Below are 19,352 nucleotides of genomic sequence, written 5' to 3'. Positions count from 1 at the left end.
GCTTTTTCTCCATGGTAAACTCATCATCTCTCCTCATAGCCCCAGGACAACCTGATTGCCATTCAGCAAGGTGTAACGTCAATATCACAGCCGCTAGAGAACATGCCGGTGGCAGGGCAGGCCTGCAGCGAAGGGGCACAGTTACACCTCTTGTAACAACTCAGCTTCACTGGGGGGAAGGGGCCTCTGCATCCCATTTTACAGTGGAGAACACTGAGGCCTTAAGGCCGAGGCAAGCTTCCTAGGCACTGAACTGTACAAGCAGTCAGCTGCTGGAGTGCGTCTTCTAGGGGACAGGCCACTGAGAACTTTCGGGGTCCTGAGATGACGTTCACACAACCACATGCACACAGGGCTTCTGCACTGAGAAAACTTTCCCACCCACCCCCAAAAAAAACTGAGAGTCCAGTACTTTAACAAATAGGAAAAAAAAGAAGCCATTTTAGCCTCAAAATTGACATAAAAACCTGGAGGAGGCTTTGATTAAAGCCTCCTAAAGTCAGAAATATAAAACAAACACCCTAGCCAGTAGAAACAGGTTGAGCAGCGGCTTTCTGAAGGGCAATCAGGCACTGCTAGGCTGAGAACAATGCCCCTGAAACTGCTGTTTCATTACCAGGCCCTGCAAATTAGTCCTTACCCCAGGGGGAGAGGATGTGGAGTTCCCAGTTAGCGATTTTCCTTCTCATTGCTACTGCTGGGGGAGGCGGAGGTGTTACAAAACAAGCAAAAATCTAGCCTGGTATTTTACTTGTTCTTTGTTGCACGTTCCCTGAACCTACCAGTTAAAATGTCCTAGAGACCATCCTCTCCTCTCAAGAGACCTCTTTAGAGAAAAGGAAATGTGCTGATTAAGGCCCCCCCGGGGAGCAGGGAATTAAGGATCCCCAAACTCGGCTTTATGGGCACAAACACCACAGGAGAGTAGTGGGACTCCAGACGCTCCACAGCGTAAAATGTGGAGACGAGGAGAACCTGAGAAGACCCTATGTAACGGTTAAGATAAATCTGATCAGTACTGAGGTTTTAAATTGGAGACTTCGAGCCATGTTTTTTATGAAAATGGGAGAGAGCACCTTGGGACCTTTCCAGGAGGGAAGGAAGGAAGCACAATTCTTCATCCTCCCTGGACAAACTCTCTCAAGTTCTAAAATCTCAACCTCCAGGCCACCAGTAGTGCCCTCCAGCTTCCACAGACCTTGACTTCCAGGAAGGCCCCCGAGGAGGGGATTAGAAACCAATCAGGTTAAAATGAAAGGGCTCGCAGGGCCAATTCCACAGTCACATAAAAGTCCACGGGCTCCAGTCCCAAACTCCTGCTTGCCCAACCCAAAAGGGACGGGACAGGCTTCCAAGGGCACACACTGGATCCCTGGGGAAGGGGGCTGCCCTGCTTATTAAGACAGCATCTCTGTGGGTCCTGCAGGGATACTCCTTAATTGGCTGGAAGGTCTTTCATGCGGCCAAGAAGTAGCCTTAACTTCTGTATCCAGGGAGAGAGATGAGGGCAATTCCCAAAGCAATATCCCTTCCCAAAATAAATCCTGTAGAGCCAAATCTGGAAATCAAATCTGGAATGCACAGACATTTCAAGTCCCAGCTGTCCTATACCTATTTGGAATAGGGAGGATGATTATGGCTTTAAAACTCAGTTGCAATTATGGAACTCTAAGTAGCTGACTTTAAAAAGGAATACAAACCGGAGTTTCCTTGCAGAACTAAAGGGACGAGAACGCAGGCCCTCACTTCATCCAAAGGAGAGTCAGGCCCAAAGCTATAAAAGCAAAGGGCTGCGCTGGATCCCGCAAACATTACAAGGACAACGGAACTGGTCCCTGTTCCTTACTCCTATGCTTTTAAGGGGTGGACGATGTGCCAACTATTTTAAAGCTCCAACACACTAATTCTGTAAACAATAATGGCTACAGCCTGCACACTGCGCGCTGGAATGGATTCCTCAACTTGGCCTCATCACTTATGCAGCTGATGAAACAAACACTGGCAGCTTTTTTGCATTTGTAAAGGCCCCACAGCAGCTGTGGTGATCCCGCCACAGAGCAATGAATTAAGCCTGAAACCCAGCTGGGTCTGAACAGAAGCCTTTTTTGCACAATACAGCAAGACTATCATTGTTAACCTAGGCATTATTGGGAAATATTCCGCATTACATTATAGGGCAGTTCCAACTCAATTCTTAAAATTAGCGCTAATAAGCAATTTTTGTAGGAGGGATGTGGCATTTGCTTTTGAAATGGCACAAATATGTGTATAGGTTATAGGTACACCACACAAAGGCAGCCCAGCAGAGAACACAGATTTCCAGTTAAATAATGCCCAATTTAAAATATTAACTCCTTCTTAGATAAATTCTCTCTCTCTCATACACACAACACCCCTTCTAACTGAGGGTGGTAGCTAACCTGGCAAATTCTTGGTTATTTGGAGACTACAGGGAGAGTACTGAACATAGCTGGCTGTCAGGACTCCCCATTAGGTAAGCCGAATCAATGACCTGAACACAAGAGTCAATTTGGAAAAGAGAGCCTTACCAGAAAAACTGGAAAGTGTGAAAAGCATGATTAACACCATTAGCAAAGAATTTTTTGACAATGAATTCAAGAGCTATGTAATAAATAACATTCCAAACACTGACAGACACGTTGGTCCTTGGCTTCTTGGCACTAGGAAACCTAGGAATGGAAGGACACACCAGGACACACTCCCAGAACTGCAATGTGCATGCCCTGCTTCTCAAAATGCTTCGCTGACACACCTCCTTCTACCCCACCATTCCACTTCTTTGTATTAAGAAATGAGCAAAAATTGCTTGGAGACCAATCTCATCTGACCCGATTTCACACCAACTTGGAAAAATGCAGGCAAAATAAATCTAATAAAATCAGAAATAGCAAGAGAAAATATAGCGCCATTCCTCTGCTTTATAAGAGCTCCCATTTCTTAAAGGAGTTAATTATGAAGGATTTTTTTAAGTAAAGCAGTCTTGAGGAGAGCAAGAAATTCAGGGAAACTTTCTAGTCCAACAATCATTCCATTCTCCGTAATCCTTTGCCAAAGAATATTAAGAGAGTTAACCACAAGAAAGTAAAGCCTTAGGTAAAGCAGGAAAACAAGTCCCTCCTACAAGAAAGTAAATCACAGATAGTTTCAAGGTTTCTCTGTCCTCTCGATGCTCCTAGAGAGAAGCCAGGCTCTGGGAAACCTGCAATCCACTACCAGCACCACCCCATCAAAATTCTACGTGGAAAATGCTGAAGAAGGAATTCATCTAAAGACCCACGACTACAGCAATAAAGAAAATAAAAAAATAAAATAAAATAAACACCTGAGATCCTACCAAGATGAAATTCTAAGCTCCATCGCTGATTCACGCCTAAGCAAGTGGAGCATATGGTTCTAGCATAAGCGTGTGTGAACAATTTTTACAGTTTGCCAAGGGTAAGAGCACTTTTGGCCACCCACCCACACACACACAGTGCAGTGAGGAGGAGCTGACAGGCAGTAAGGAAAATGAGGAGCTCTCTCCAAGGCAAGGCAAAAGCCCCCCCGGGGAAGGGCCCAGTGTAGCACCCTACAGAAGAACAGGGAAGCGCAGAGAGTCACCGTTTAGTGGCAGCTTAGTAGAGGAACAGGAAATAAAGTTAGTAATAACGTGTGTGTGCATGCTTTTTTCTAACTTCTGAGGTTTAAAAATCACACTCATTCAAGGTATATTTACATGGGAACTGAGAAGATGCCACACAAAAGCACATTAACAAATGTACTTAGCAGCACTATTCCAAGAGCCAAAAGGTGGAAGTAACCCAAATGTCCATCAAATGATGAGCAGATAAACAGGATAAATAAATGGGGTATATCCACACACTGGCATATCATTCAGCCATTAAGAGAATGATATACTGACACATGCCACACAAATTTCAACCTTGAAAACATACGAAGGGGAAAAACTCAAGACACAAAAGATCACATATAGTATGATTCCATTTGTATGAACTGTCCAGAACAGGCAAATCTATAGAAAGAATAGTAGCGGTTGCCAGCAGCTGGAGCAGCTGGGGTAAAATAGGGAATGACTGCTGACCGTTATGGGGTTTCTTTTACATTAAGAATTTCCTGAGGTTGACTGTGGTGATGGTTATACTAAAACGCACTGAACTGGGTTAAAAAACTGGGGTTTTTTTTTTTTTCCAATCACATTTATGACCAAAATTCCAATTCATCTTGAACTGAACTACCACTAAAACACCAAGACAAAAATAGCCGAAAAACTATCAAAAGAACTAGAATAAGTAGGGAATGTAAGAGTTTAAAAGGAAAAAGGTTATACTGAAGTTCTAACGGAGTAAAAAAGTGCTGAGGGGCACCTTCAATCTCGCAACACGTAAAAACTGCAACTTTGGCCTTGCTATTCCCCTATAGCTATATGTGGGTTTAATTAAAAGAGTGAGAGTCTACCATCTAAATATACTTATTCGATGTCAGGGCCGACTCAGACAAGCCCCTTAAATTATGTTTTAAGGCCATCCATACATTCGTAAATTGGGTAGGAAGCAATTAGAGTGAAAGAGGGGCCCCCAAAGGTAAAGTAGGTATTACTTACCAGCTTTTAACATCCAGCAAGGGGGGTCATTTGCCGTTGATGCTAGAAAAGAAAGAAACCTTGAACCGTGTTACCTGAAAGAGAAAGCACCGCCAAGCCACTCCCTATCATACATAACGCCTGTCCAGAGAAACAAGCTGTCATGCCTGGGCAAGGTGACATCTTCTGTTCTTTATTGGAATGACCTCCGTGTACAAAGGAGTAAAAGGACTGCTCTTCAATAGGTACTATTAAGGTCTTCATTTGTATTAAACAACTGTAAGCAAACAATGTTTGGCTGTAAAAGCTTTGCAAGTCAAAGATAATGGCCTTCCTTGGTAAACAGACTGTTCTTTATAATCATCATTATTTATACTCCCAAGAGGCTTTGCCTACTGCTCCAATAAATTCTGGAAAGAAAGAACATGACAACTTCAGCAAGTCTCAAGGAAGAAAACGAAAAAAGGCTAGTTGAACAGACAATGTTTCGTTTTTAGGTGTTGGGGCAGCGACAGTATCACTTAATTAGAGCTCAGAGTAGAATTAGAAGGAAAACACACACATACATTTCCAAATCAGACCGATCCTCCGTACCCCCCAATGCTTGAGCTTACCAGGAACAAAAGCAAGCCCATTTTAATAGCTTCATTAGAGTTTTGATTTATCACAAGTGGAGTAGAGTGTGCAGTCTTGTACTGCTTACCCCATCTGGACAGAACCTCGGTATAACATGACACTTTACAATTTCTTATTTGTAGCAGGAGTTTCTTCAGGACTAATTGATGGTGTTTATATTGTGCTGGAAGGAGGAAAGTCCAGTAGAATGAAGCAAGTATTCTCCAATTTCTTCATCCATGGTGTAGATATGCCAAGAGCCCGGACTCGCGGACTTTCAGGCAAGCCAAATGCGTTCTTTATTTAAAAGAGGTTTCCTTTCACTCTGTCAGCCACCTTTCAGATTCCAGCTAAGTTTAAACCACAATGGTTTGGAATCCTAACAGTAGTTTTGAGGATTATGATACAGAATGAGTATTTTAAAACATTTTTAAAGACACAGAACATTGAATCATGCAGTAACATCCACCAATCGCTCCTCTCTAAGCAACCATTGAACCTCTGTTCGTTATTAAATCCAGACCCTCCCAAGCCCCATACACTGTGGAAAAAAGTTATAAACTGCATTGGCATTTAGACAGAAATTTGATCTCTGCCACTCAAGGACGTAATCACCACTGGGGATTACTTTCATGCATCTTTAAAATTCTTCCTGATTAAAAGTTCTGTCAGGGTGTCAGTACCAATACTATTTAACAAAACTCGCCTTTAATTACAGTTTCAAGTCAAGTTTTTAAAACTAAAACAGCAAACTGCTCAGCTCAAACACTACTGGTTCAGAGTGATAACTGTTCCCTGCCCATATTTTCACCCGGCTGTCATCTTTTGGATTTAGAAAGAAAACTCCAGTCTGATCAAAGCAAAAATTATTTGCTCCCCCATGACAGCTCAATGTGGCCTTAAATCCTTTTCGGAATGACGTGTGACATATAAAAATAGATATGTAAAATAAATAGCCCTCAAAACCAGTACCCAAGCCCAGTGGAAAGGCTGAAGAGTGAGTAGAAGGGAATGTTAAACACAACTGCACTAAAATAATTAAGCTGATTAACAAGACTGAGCTTCCGTGTCCCACCACTACAGCCCTCCCACCAACAGGCAAAGGAAGGAACTCTTCATAGAGCCCGACCAAGCACTTCATGATTTCAAGATATTCAGGAACCAAGTCCACCATTTTGTTTGGCATCTCTCAAAGGCCTTTACTGCTCCGAAGGGCCAGTTCTGAAAAGCATCCGCACAGCACGCGTGGAGGACTGAGCTTCGTGGTTCCACGGCGGACACAGCTCTGGCTGGCCCTTCAAGGCAGATGAACACCATATGCTACCAATTTAACCGGGACTCCAGACCATGGCTCCTTATTAAATGCCTTCATGTTGGCCCTTTCATCCTCCAACATCAAAACATTATTACAACCTGAAAAAGGAATGCTCTCAGCATCAGTAAAATGTAAAAGGGGCCAATTTGGGTAAAACCAGTATACATTAGGTTCCACCTCATCTTTAACGGGACATCTTGACTGGAGAACTTTTTAAAAAAGCAAAGATCATCCAAAACATCCAAAAAAACAAGTAATGCTTCTGCTAAGCAGCGCTGTGACATCACCTCATCCACAAACAACCAGGAAAAAAACCAGTCATCTGAGCAATTAAAAATTATGTCCAGGTGTAATGAAATTCACACTGCACTTTCCCCTTAGTTAGGAGGAAAACACAAGGCTTAGAGAGAAGCAAAGTGCTGTGCACCCATATTACTTTAATTTCCTCCTTCTTGGACAAACCACATGTGTTATAATCACCAAAGATGACCCAGAAACACCATGTTCCCTAATCAAACTTGGAGAATTACAGCCACAAAGTTCAGACGGCACTTCACACATTTATATTTAATCCTGCCTCCCCAAACAATCTTGGTTATTTGTTTCCATTTCATTGATGAAGAAACTGAGGTGTAGGAGTGATTTACACCAAAAGTCACCCTATAAAACATAAAAGAGCCCCGAGTCTCAACTTCAGTCTGCAGTCTTAAGACAAGGAGAAGAGATTTTCTATGTCCTAGCACAGTGCCAAGAACATGGCGGTGAATGAGAAAACACCGGCTGTGTATTCACACACAGTCTTCGAAACCAGAGCGCAACAGACCTTCGTAGTTGTACCAAGCCCACCTCAGGAACAAGACTAATGAGAAAACAACGTGCAAAACAACGTGCTTCTGGGCCTTCTTTAGTACTTGAGATATCCACTTGGCCTGGCAGGAAAGCATTTCATAAATACAAAAAATACAATTGTACAATTATGTAGGCACTCACCTTCGCTTCACTACTATAGCCGCACTGACTAAATAATATCGCACTGACTATATAACATCGTGTTCTTAAAGCAATTTTGTTTTACAAAGTGCTTTCACACATCTTATCTCATTTTAGCTCTAATGCCCTGAGAGAGGACAAGGAAAGAAAATAGAAACTTAAATAAAACTGAACTGACATCTTTACTACTCATTACAGGTGCCTGTATTGGTTTTTAAAAGCGAACAAACAAGCAAGCCCACTGGCCTAACACCCACAGCCCATGGGACCGTAAATTAGCACAGCCTTTCTCCAGAAAGCAAAGTAGTTCAGGGGATCTAGACGTAAACATGGACACTTCTGAGTCAGGAACTCCACTTTCAGGAATGTGGCATTAAGTGCAAAAAGATACCTGTAAAGCATTCAGTACACATCCTTTTGTACAACAGCCCCAAACCTGTGAAAAAAGACCATCAACAAGAAACGAAGTAAACTGTAGTAGATACATCAATTGAGTGCCTTGCAATCCTTTAAAGATAAATGATGTACAACTGTATTGACATTGAAATGATCTAAATGAGAAAACCACTTAAAAACATGAAGCCATACATGTAAAGCTGTAGAGATCGACATGCGGAGGAACGGGGGATGTGTGATTTCTGTGGTTTTTATCTTTGGGTACTTGTCTACTTTGAGTGATTTTTTCCATAAAGCAAAAAAGCCCAATTTCAAAAGGGAAACTACTGGTGTAATCAGGTATGGGGATCACATGTGGGTTTTATCTTTCCATGAAAATGAAATCAATTAGTCTTGTAGCCATGAGTAACTACAGATCTACCTGAAAGAAAACATCTTATCTGACTTGTCCAAAGACAGTGGCAGAGACACACAGCCGCCTCCTGAATCCTGGGGGAGTCAGGAGGTGAACTTCGTGCCCTAGTATGTCACCGATAAAACTGCGTGACCTCAAGTCACCTAACAGGACTAGACAGACACCTCGGGTTTTCTCAGCTACAAATAAAATTAGAGGCCCTTGAGCTTCAAAAATTCTAATTGGTTAAGTTCATCTTTTTACACTAAGGATATGCTAAGTATGCATACTCCAAAAGCTTTAACTCCATATTCCTAAACTACATTCAAGGCTTGCTAGATATTCACTCAGACTCAAAACTTGGGAGGGAAGGGGGTCCTACTCTTGTGGCGTTAACAGGGAGAAAGATGGGGAAACAAACAATGACAGAGGGGAGTCTGAGTTACAGGCAGAAGGGACCAGGCTCGGCTTGTTGTGGGGACAGGGTAGCAATTTCCCAGGAAGGCCTCACAGGGGGCAGAGGGGGGCAGGCTAGTCACTGAGCAGGTGAGGAATCCACATGTGCAAGAGCAAAGAGTCAGCTGAAGCACTCGGTGAGTGAAGTGGAACCAATGATGGGAGAGGCCCAGGCTAGACCACGAAGGGCTAGTCACGCTTTGCTGAGAAAGACCTTGGTTTAGACCTGATCCTGAGGAACACAGGGAGCCACTGAAGGACTGTCAGATTTTCAACTTTTAAGAATTACGGGAAGATCAAATTTTTACATCACTGGTTAAACATCTCTGTGCACCAATTCAGTGCTATTCTAATCTTAATTCGTAATTTGCTCCCCCACACATACACTTTTAATTCACCACCCAGACATATTGGGGAGTCAAGTGTTGGATAATACAGAAGAGATTCAACCCAACAGGAGATAGAGATGGGGAAGTTACATATCCTTTAAAAAAAAAAAGCCTTGCTCTAGGACCCAAGATGAACTTTATAACATCCGTTACACTTCACTTGGTTTAATACTAGGCAAAGTGTGGCATTCATTCATTAGGTTCTTTTATTTCAGGGTCAGCCAGGAAGGCCTCAGGCAGGTCTGATGTCTCCTGGTTTGGGATGTCCAACTGTGTAATAATACCTTGAGCATTTGTGCAGTAGTATGCAGTTTAGAAAGTGCTTTCACATCAAAAACCTCACAAGCTCACCCAGCAACAAGCCTGTGAGGTGCCTGCAAGGAGTTTTTCCAGATAAGGAAGCAGTAGCTCAGAGTTTGCATGGCTTGCCCAGAGCCACAGCAGCAGTTCAATGCAGAGGCCAAACTTGAACTCAGTTCATATTCCCAGCCTTGTCCATCTATATGGCACAATAGCCCGTTCAAATCTGGCGCATTTAATTACTGAAGCCCATTTACTAGAGTAACAGGGGCAAGTTTTAATAACGTCTACCTAACTGCTGCTTAGCAAAATAAAAAGCACTCATTCAGCCCCTTTCTGCACAACTATGAAAAGAATAAATGCAACACACACATGCTCTGGCCTAATCCCTTCTCATTTCCTCCTAGCACCTGTTTCTGCCCCCACAGGCACCACACTTTTAACAGCTGGCAGAAATGAAAACCAAGAGAGGACACAATCAATCAACACAGTAGATCAAACCCCAACCAAAACCATGGTTAGGAAAGTAACGGCGAAAGAATCACCCGGATTAAAGAGAGCAATAAAAACCGTGGAGCCAAAAGGGTTCCCCAATTCCCCACAGATGACTCAATCACCGGAGATCCGTGGGCTGCTAACCCAGAAAACCCGGGGGTCTCCTGACACACACCAGCCACATTTTCCATTTCTAACACACGCAGCCCACTCCTCCCACCCCCCAAATGCTGCTGGCAAGAATTCCCGGCTGTGTGAGGGCAAAGCCTTACCGGGAGCATGGAGGGGCAAAACCGTGGGTATGTGCTATGTTAACCTTCTAGGATTCGTGACAACTAAAACTGCTGTTAATAATATTTCAATGCTCACTGGCCTTGCTCTTCATGGGTGGTGAAGCTTGACAGACTTACAAATCCAATTTAGGCCTTTTAGGCAGCACCAGCTCTCAAGAACAGCTCTCAACTTCCACCAGTAGGGTTCCCCTTTCCAACACCCTCAAACCTGCTAGGCGTCTGTGAGTAATTATGTACAATGCCCCTATTGCTACCTTATTAACATACCTGGGCAGATACGGCATGCCTGTGATGACTGGGTGGCTCAGACCCTGATAAGAACTGAGGGCCGATGAGCTCCCCAAGCACCCCTTGGTCCCTGCTAAGTAGCAACATCGGAGGCAACATAACAAACAAGTGCAAGAGAAGTACCGAAGCAGATTTGTCACAGCCCTGGGAAATCAAACCGGTTCCCAGAAGCGTGGAAAACTTTTGCAGCCCACGCCGGCCACAAGTGGGGTAAGGCGGAGGCGCTGGTGCAAATACAGAGCAGGCAACCCAGAGGGGTAGCGGGGCCTCAGTCCTTCTTCCCAGGATGACTCAAGGAAACAGCGAGCAGGGATAAGGGGGTAGCTCCACCAACTGGCGCTTAAAAAAAACAACAAACGCAAATGCACACTAAGCCTTTCCTTCCTGGAGGCTGACAGGCTGCCTTAACTTCCCCAACCTTCTGAAGCCAAAAGCCTCTCCAAAGAGGGCCAAGGGCACCTCTGATGACCTTCTCTGCTCGTTTTCTGGGCTTCACTTGTTCATTTTCTCTCTCCTTCATCTGGACCAAAAAATCAGGAGATACAACCTTTAACTACCTGGCCAGTCTCTATTCACATCGGTTTTCTCTTCTGTAAAATGGGCTTATCCCCTTTTCTGGTGTGAAATCACCAAGGAAACAATAATTGTGGATGGTTATTTCAGAAATAACCTCTCCATGAGGCTTTCAAGAGGCGCGTGTGGTATGTGGCCAGTTCTAAGTGTTTTCTCCAATCCAAGCTCCTCTCTGGTACATTTCCTCAGAGGGCAAAGAACGTCCCAAGAGAGCTGGGCAGCATCCTCACAAAGGCAGTAAAATCTGTAGCAAGGGAAACTGTGGAAGAAGTACAAAGAAGCATGGGCAGAGACCCCGGAGCCAGAGATTTTTAGTCCAGCTTCTGCTACCCACTCAACTTTGGCCTAGACTTTGCCCTTTAGAACAGAATCTGTATCTATAAAACATGGGCCTGTCACTTCACCATCCCAGACATCTAGGACCCTGAGAAGACAAGAAAAGCACTAACTGCAAGCGATGATATGAGCAAGAAGTTCTAGAAGCAGGCAGGATTGCTCTAATGCCAGCAGAAAGGTATCCATCCAATCAGGGCTGCCACTAACTACAAGGGGTCCATTCCGCTTAATGGTTTTATTCTGAATCACAAATGATTGAAAAAGAAAGACTTACTAAATAGTCCGAGACTGCCAGAAGGCTAGCCGGTCCAGAAAAGGATAAAACCAAACAGGGTAACAGAAAAACCTCACTCCCCACCCAAGCAGCAACTACTAAACCGTAACTGTAAGGAACAAAATTCATCACTGTTCATGCATCCTAGAATGAGAGCGGTCTGCAGTGGTGAGGCTAGTATGGAAAAGGTTTATGGACAAAGGGAACCAGAAAAACGAAGACTGAGGCCTGGGAAAGCAATGGGGGCCTGTGGGCGTTTGTCAGAGGACTGAAAAGAACAGTTATCAGGGAGATGAAAAGAAACATGATAATTGGTTCCAACTAAGCAACTGAGAGTCAATTTGTCTCATTTTCATTAACAGGCAGGCTTAAGGATTTTAAACAGAACAGACCTTCAGCAATATCTTCTAAAACAAAATAATTAAAGTTGCTGGATTACAAGCCACCAGCATCTGAACTCCATAAGCTACCTCCTGGAAATCACTGATCATTCAAGCCTCCAGTCCCCCAACCCCTACCCACCCCCAGAGACTGCCACAGTGTTTTGTGTGTGTTTTTTTAACTCTAAAAATGAGTAAAAATCACCTCAGGAGGGACCACTCCTAACTAATATGTATTTTACTAATGAGTTATGATATGAAGTAGCTAGGAAAGTCTAGTTTAATACTTGGAGATTAAGGTTAAATATAGTGGAAGTACTCTTAACCAGGGATGATAGGGACTAAAGTCAGTTAATGGAAAAAGGTAGACAGGAAACCACAAAATACAATTTTTTAGAAAGATCCCTTAACTTTTTATTTTAACTTGAAACACATAAATGTACTTTTGGTTGCCTTTTTTTTTTTTCCCCCCCCAAACAGAGGGCCATGGTCTTATTTCTGAGTATGAGTCCATTTAGGGGGTTCTGGTGTTCCACATTAGGTTTTTTGGTTGTTGGGGAGGAAGACTGGGAATAACTGAAGTTTTGGTTCTTCAAAGGAAATTAAGACACTAGCAAAGCATATGCAGAATCCCTATAGATTTTTTCCCAAAAATTTTCAAATTACTGGCCTACATCTAATTTAACAGCTTATTTACTAGTAATTGCACTTTTTTAAGGTACTGTACCCGGGACCTCATGTGGAAAGACATTGCTCATCCCACTGAGCTACACCGGCTCCCCTAAGTTGATTTTTCCATTTGTTTTGCTTGTTGTTGGTTTGTTTGTTTTTTATCACAGCCTCCCAAAACGTTCAACTTAAAGGTTTCATGGAAACCAACTCCCTTTTTCACACTCATTCAAAGGTTTACATAATATTTAACTGTGTAATTACAGTAATAAATCCAACTGGAATAACCAGATTTGGGAACAAACACTGACAGTTGGCAAGCAAGAAGCCTTCTACACGTGGGAGCCAAGAGGGGGCAGAGGCACATCCCAGAGCTGCCCACTGGCCAGGAGCATCTTGCTGGGCTATCAGCCAGAATGTTCAACAGCCAACAGGACAAGTAGGTTTGGTTAAGTAGAAGGTGGTTAGGAGAGCTGTTACTGCAACCCTGGGGGAGACTTAGGCATGGATCGATAACATTAGGGTTAGAACAATGCAACCAGAGTTCCAAAACTAAATTTCTTGGACTGCAAAGCTTTTTAATCATTCAGATTTTAAAGTCAGGAATCTGGGTCCTCAGACCTTCATGCTCAAGGACAAACCACCAGCTGAAAAATACTCCAGCTGAACATTTACTAAGTGTTTTTGTACCAGGCTTAATGTGACTTTTCAATTTCTTTTTTGAAAGAAAAGAAAACTGTTCTATTCTGAATATAACAGACATCAGTAATATACTGCAAAAGATTTTCTCTTTCTGAGGAGGGAAAATTTAAATAACCTTTGGGGCACAGTATGTATTAACACTGGAGTTATTTCCAAAGCACTTGGAAGTGAGTCAACAGCCCTCAGCCCAGAAGGAGAACTGATTTAACCTACTCTGAGGAGAAACAGACATTATATCTGCCAAGTGCCAAGCATTCTATTTGGGCCAATGGCTATGGGGACAGAAGTCAAATATTAGCCTACAGTAAAGGAAAATATTAGCCTACAGTAAGGACTAGTAACAATAACCCAGAGTTTGGATTACTTTCGGCCATAATTTAGTTTTCCTTTCAAATTTTAGTGACATACTTTGGCCTTTTCACTTGATAGTATTCCTTCTGTACTGTCTTCACCTTATAGTGATACTGGTGAAATAGCCTCTGCCAGACCTATAGTTGTGACAAACGGTTTTCCAAGACCAGGCAAAAAGAAAGCCATATAAACAAATAGCCCATGAAAGGAAAAATATAGCAATTAAAAAACTTGTACCAGGTCCCACCCCTCCTTTAATTGTAAAACAGCCCAATGGCAGGATTTGTGTAACATGGGGGGGAGGGGGAGGGGATGAGACTGCTCCTATCTTTCCACTATATTTTGGTGTAGTTCTTTTTTTTCCTCTACTCTTTCATGTAATTGTAATTAGAGCAGTTTGCTTTTGAATCTTCTAACAATCTTTTTTCAATTTTTTTAATCATAACGCAATTTTATACTTAAAACTTACAGCCTAATGGTACGAATCTGGGGTGAGCTATCCTAAAAATAAAACTGGTTATTTATTTTCATGGTAACTGCAACATATCTTCAAGTGCCCTAGTGCAACAGAGAATTTTTTGTTTGTGTCAAACATACACCTGCTATAAAGCAGCAAATATCAAATGATTTTGAAACCTGGGTATTATGTCTGTTATTTTCCCTAGGAATAACCAACCAGTGGATTGATGGAAATGGCAGAGTGCCCACAGAGCAAAAACATGCAACTGTTTCACTGTCCGAGTGGACTGGGTCTTTGGAAGGCAATGCTTTGGGTTATTTAAGGTACTGTAGTTAGAGTCGTGCTCAGCACCATTAAGACAGGATTACACTGCAATTTATGAGTTTCTCAAGGATGTCATTCAACCTGAAATACAACAATCATTTCTCCCAAAGCCTACCATCTACAATCCCACCCCCAAACTCTGCTTTGAAGCAATAAATATAAATGGCAAATCAGCAGGCATCTAAGGCTTTTGATATGAATTGTAGGAAACGCGGTGCCTTCCACCAGCTCCAGTAACATTACACCTTACATATAAGGAGCACAGTGTTTTTACATTTTTCACGTACATGGTCTCACTGATCTCAATGATTTAGAGAAGTGACAAAGGCAGGTAATACTTTTTCAGTTTACAAAGGAAGATCCGCAGGCTCTGAGAATGTGGGCCTCTTGTTCTCATGTTCGGAACACGAGCTAGGGCCAGAAATACCTCGAGACCTAAGTGTCCAGCGGTCTTCCAAGCAGAAACATCAGAAGTCTTCCCTGTGTTCCCCCCACCCCCCAAAAACACACTGACTAAGCACAGAGCAGGCAGAGCCATGGAAGGGAGCCTCCCCACCCCACCCTAGTGATACTGCAAGGCTTCTAGAAAGTGCAACAGATGATAAGAAGCCGCTGTGCATTCAGCCAGGCCCCTGCCTCCACGGGGTGCACATCTGCGAAGGCAACCCCGCCAAGGTGACCCCAATCCGTCCTCCAACAAAGCCAAGCTTCCCATGAATGAAGTTTCCTTCCTTTTCCAAAGCCTTGGTAACGCAACACCATCAGGAGACCTGGAACGAAGGAAGCGAAAACGTTTCCGCCAACAGCAGTTTCCTCTTTGCCCCGCACCCCTCCAGGGAATCGGGGCCAGGGCCGGGGGGCTGCCGGTGGGGGGACGACAGGTTGACGGCGCTCACCTGCGGGGAGGCGCGGCGTCGCGGGGCGGAAGGCAGAGGTGGGGCGCGTCCTCCTCCGCCCGCGCGGGAGCCCCGGCCACCGTGGGGCTGCGCGGCTGCTCCACCGCCCGGGCCCCCGCTGCGCGCCCTCCTTCCCCCGCACCCGCGCCGGGCCAGGAACCTCCCGCCCGCCTTCTGACATCACCGAGGAGGGGAAGGTTCCACCCAGGCCCGTCCCTTTGTGACGTCACAATGACAACAGAAGGCGGCCAGGCGCGCAAGGCCCGGGAGCAGCCCGGGGTGGCGGGCGGGGGCGCCGGCAGGGGGCGGGGGCGGGCCAGGGGGGGGTGCGGGAGCGCTGACGTCTCGCCGGCTGAACCTGTTGCGCTCGAGACTGCGCCTCAGAGCCCGCGGGCAGGGCCGCAGGGAGCCGGCCGCGCCGCCATGCTCGCCGCCTCGGCCCAGGTCGCCGCCGCCGGCCCCCCGCAAGCCGCCCCCGAACGCCCCCACACGCCGCCCCCTCGCGCCCCCCGGGCCCCACCCACCCCCCACCCACGGCTGTCCGGGGGCGCCCGGCGTCCAGCCTCGCGCCCCCGCCCGGAGCGCGCCCCCTACAGGCCATCCGCCCCAGCCCGCCGCGCCCCCAGCGGCCCCGGCTGCCCGGGCTGCCCGTGGCCCCCGCGCCGGAACCCGGGCTCGACCCTCCGGCGGCCGCACAATTTGATCACGACTCACAACAACAAAAAACCCACCCGCGCGGCTCTCCAACTTAACCAGGTCTACGGGCGGGGGAGGGGGCGGCTCTCGTCCAAGTTCTACCCCATTTGCTTTGTGGCCGCGTCCCACACGGACGTGGCCGGGGAGGGCGTCCCCGCTCCCAGGCTAGGGTGCCTCCATGCAGTTGACACCGCCTGAGTTTAAACTAGTGCTTTGCATTCTCCCCAGCCCTCTGCAATGCGGATGTATTCTAATTCGTAAATTCTGTATGGAACAGCATTTTAAGTTGGGCTTGATTATTCGCCCTCGTATTTCTTCCAGAGGGGAAGTTTTCAGTGTCTAGATTGGGATCAGCCCTCTAAGAGGAGGCAGTCATCTTTTCCATTAAATCCATTTTTTACAAAACCAGTGCCCCGAAGGTCATCTCCCACCACACACCACACAGATCAAAAAGGGAAAATATTAACACCAATTTGTCAACTCGAGTCAAATAAAACTTTCTTATAACGCTGCTTTATTCTTGATGTCTATTCATTTGGCCTTTTTTAAAAATGAGTTCTTTCATTTAAAGCGTACGGCTAATCACCGATCACTCGAGTGCATATTTGGTTAATCCCCCAAGCCCCCTCTTCCCTCCCTCCCCCCAAACTTAAAAAAAAAGCCGCCACACACAAAACAAAAACACTCCCCATGCCAATCAAAATGTAGCTGTACTATGCACGAAACAAATTTAACTATTACAAACCATTTCAATCTCTGATCAGTCAGATCAGCTCAGAGGAAGAAATTATTTGTAGTCACTTACATATGCATTTACACACATACTTAAATAGCATTAACCATAGTCTTTTTCTCCTAAAACTGGAAACCATGATTTTTTTAAACAAAACCAGCCCCATTATGAAAGTCAATCCCAACACATGCATTCGCTGTAACATGATTCTCAACTGGTTTATGCTGCGAACCAGATAAGCCAAAAGGACCACATTTATTAAATTTGATGTGCCAGTGTAAGGAATAAGATCGCCAAAATCATCGGACACTTGATTGCAACTTAAGGGACTTCCAACACACACACGTTAAATGATTTTCCAAATAACATTAATAATAATACCATGTCCATTTGCATGCAAAGTGCAATATGGGGGCCAAATTCGGCCGAGAATGCAGTTTAGTTACATTACCACAACCGCGCCTCCCCTCCACCCCCCCAAGCGCCACCAAAATCCCTTGCCTTTCATCCAAAACTAGATTATGGTTGTGTCATTCGAGGTCAATTTATTCACTTGAGGTATCGCCACACCAATCTGTTTTTTTTTTTTTTTTCAACCAAACTAAGCAGACACGACTTTGCCTGAAAAGCCTTCTTTCAGAAAAGAAAGAAACAGCCTTATCGGACGCTGTATTTAAAACCCTTCAGCTGCAGAATTATCTATAAACTTGACATTCACAGCCATTGCTTAAAACTGCAAGTCAAAGGATGTGTTGTTAAGAGCACTTACGTATTTCTTCTGAATGATATTCCTCTTGGGTCTTTCCTTGCTCATTCTGAGATCCAAATGCTGACTGCAGAAGGGGACAATTGCTTCATGAATTTAAAGCCGTCAGAAATTTGCAAAAAAATATCCTGGTGGTTTTTATTGTTGTTGGTGGTGGTTGATCTTGTAATCCGACTTTTCTTCCTCTTCCCCCAAAACCAGATTCGCCTTGAAATAAATCCGAAATTGGGAAGGAGGAAAAAAAAAAAAAAAAGAGCCAGAGACGAACGAAGCAAACAAAAAAAAATTCACTTTAGTAAAACACTCATAATGGAAAATTTCCCCCGAAACACACACACACACACACAAAAAAAAAAACCGACGCCCTTCACTCCCCCCTTTTTCCTCCAAAAACTACATTAGCGAAACGTGAGGGTCCTTAGCGTCGGATCTGTAGTTACATCTTGGAAAAGAAAAGGGAAAGATAAATAAAAAATGTTGGAAGTCACGTTTGTGCTGCAGCAGCAGTGAGAGCAGAAGAGTCAACTCCAGCGGCGGCGGCGGCGGCACCACGGCGAGGGCTCGCCGAGTCTCTTTTTTCCAAGCCCCTTAGCCAATGAGAGAGAGGCTAGCCAGCCCAACTTTAAATGGACTCTGCTTTTATACAAGTTAGGGCTCCTCGGCTAATTCCCCGTCGGACACGAGCCGAAAACTCCCACAGCTGAGCCACCGGGCGCCAGGCAAGCCCGGCGCTCACCGGCCCTGGCCCAGGCCGGAGCACCCTCGCAGCCCCGCCGACCAGTCACCCGAGAGGCCTCGAGGAGCCCTCCCCAGGCAAGCGCCCAGACACCTCCTCCTCGCCGAGCCTAGGAGTGGAATTGAGAGAGGCTCCCTAAGCCCAATGCATGGCACGCTCGGTCGCTCCACCTCACCCCCTTTTCCCCCAGCTCGCCGCTCGCCCCACAGCCCCCACACGCTAGCCCTCGCCACTGCCGTCGCTTCTACCTGCAGCCGGGCTGCTAGGTGCGGGTGCCCCAGGACGCCCGGCCCCGGGGAGAGCCGCCTATTCCCGGGGCACCTTAGAATTGTCCCCTTGATCTTCTGGAAGTTGTAGTCCCCCGACTACAAAATGGCTATGGCCACGGGAGCTGGGAACTACAACTCCCAGCGTGCCCCGCGAGCCTGTCACTCACCGCCCCTCCCTCCCGCCCCCTCCCCCTCCCCCTCCCCCTCCCCACCTCTGCCAACAGACGCTTGGACGTGTCCCGCGTGCGACACTGCTCGAGGCCGGCTCGGGATTGGCCCGCCGAGCGTGTGGTCCGCGAGCGAGGAACTCCCCACGCCGGCTCGCCCCCGCGCCGCGCCTCCCCCGCCGCGGCGGCTGCCAGGCCCCTCCCCGCGCGCCCCGCCCCCACCCGGGCTGCGAACCGCCTGTGGAATCGAGGAATCGCGCGCGCGCGCCGCCCGCCGCCGCCGGGGGGCGAGGGGGGCCGCGCGGCTTCCCCGGCGCGGGGCGGGGGGGAAGCGGTGGCAGGGCGGGTTTGGAGCCGGTCCTGAGGCGCCCTGGGCCACGCACCAAGAGGAATCCTCGGTGCGAACTAGTTGATCGGCGGCGCCTGCTGCTTGGGTCGTGCAGCCGGTGTCACCTCAGGACACGGCCTCACGCTTCGGCACCGAGCCGT

At 46.1% G+C, this 19,352-nt stretch overlaps 1 protein-coding gene across 4 annotated transcripts in view; it reads right to left on the bottom strand.

The window, feature by feature from the left end:
- Positions 1 to 18,820, bottom strand: part of JARID2 (jumonji and AT-rich interaction domain containing 2) — a 236,814-nt gene extending 217,994 nt beyond the window's left edge. Inside the window, exons 1-2 of one of the 4 annotated variants that reach the window (XM_058285252.2) lie at positions 18,676 to 18,820; positions 17,695 to 17,898 (exon numbers count right to left, since the gene is read on the bottom strand). In XM_058285252.2, coding sequence (XP_058141235.1) covers positions 17,695 to 17,739 — 45 coding nt within the window. In that variant the 5' untranslated portion in view covers positions 17,740 to 17,898; positions 18,676 to 18,820. Of the gene's footprint in view, positions 1 to 17,694; positions 18,289 to 18,675 lie in introns of those variants that run through there. The other 3 variants (XM_071210978.1, XM_058285251.2, XM_071210977.1) reach the window with 3 other exon arrangements.
- Between the last annotated feature and the right edge of the window lie 532 nt (positions 18,821 to 19,352).

Source organism: Dasypus novemcinctus, chromosome 22 (genome assembly GCF_030445035.2).
Source record: "Dasypus novemcinctus isolate mDasNov1 chromosome 22, mDasNov1.1.hap2, whole genome shotgun sequence".
NCBI lineage: Eukaryota > Metazoa > Chordata > Mammalia > Cingulata > Dasypodidae > Dasypus > Dasypus novemcinctus.
This window is presented reverse-complemented; position numbering and strand designations above follow the sequence as displayed.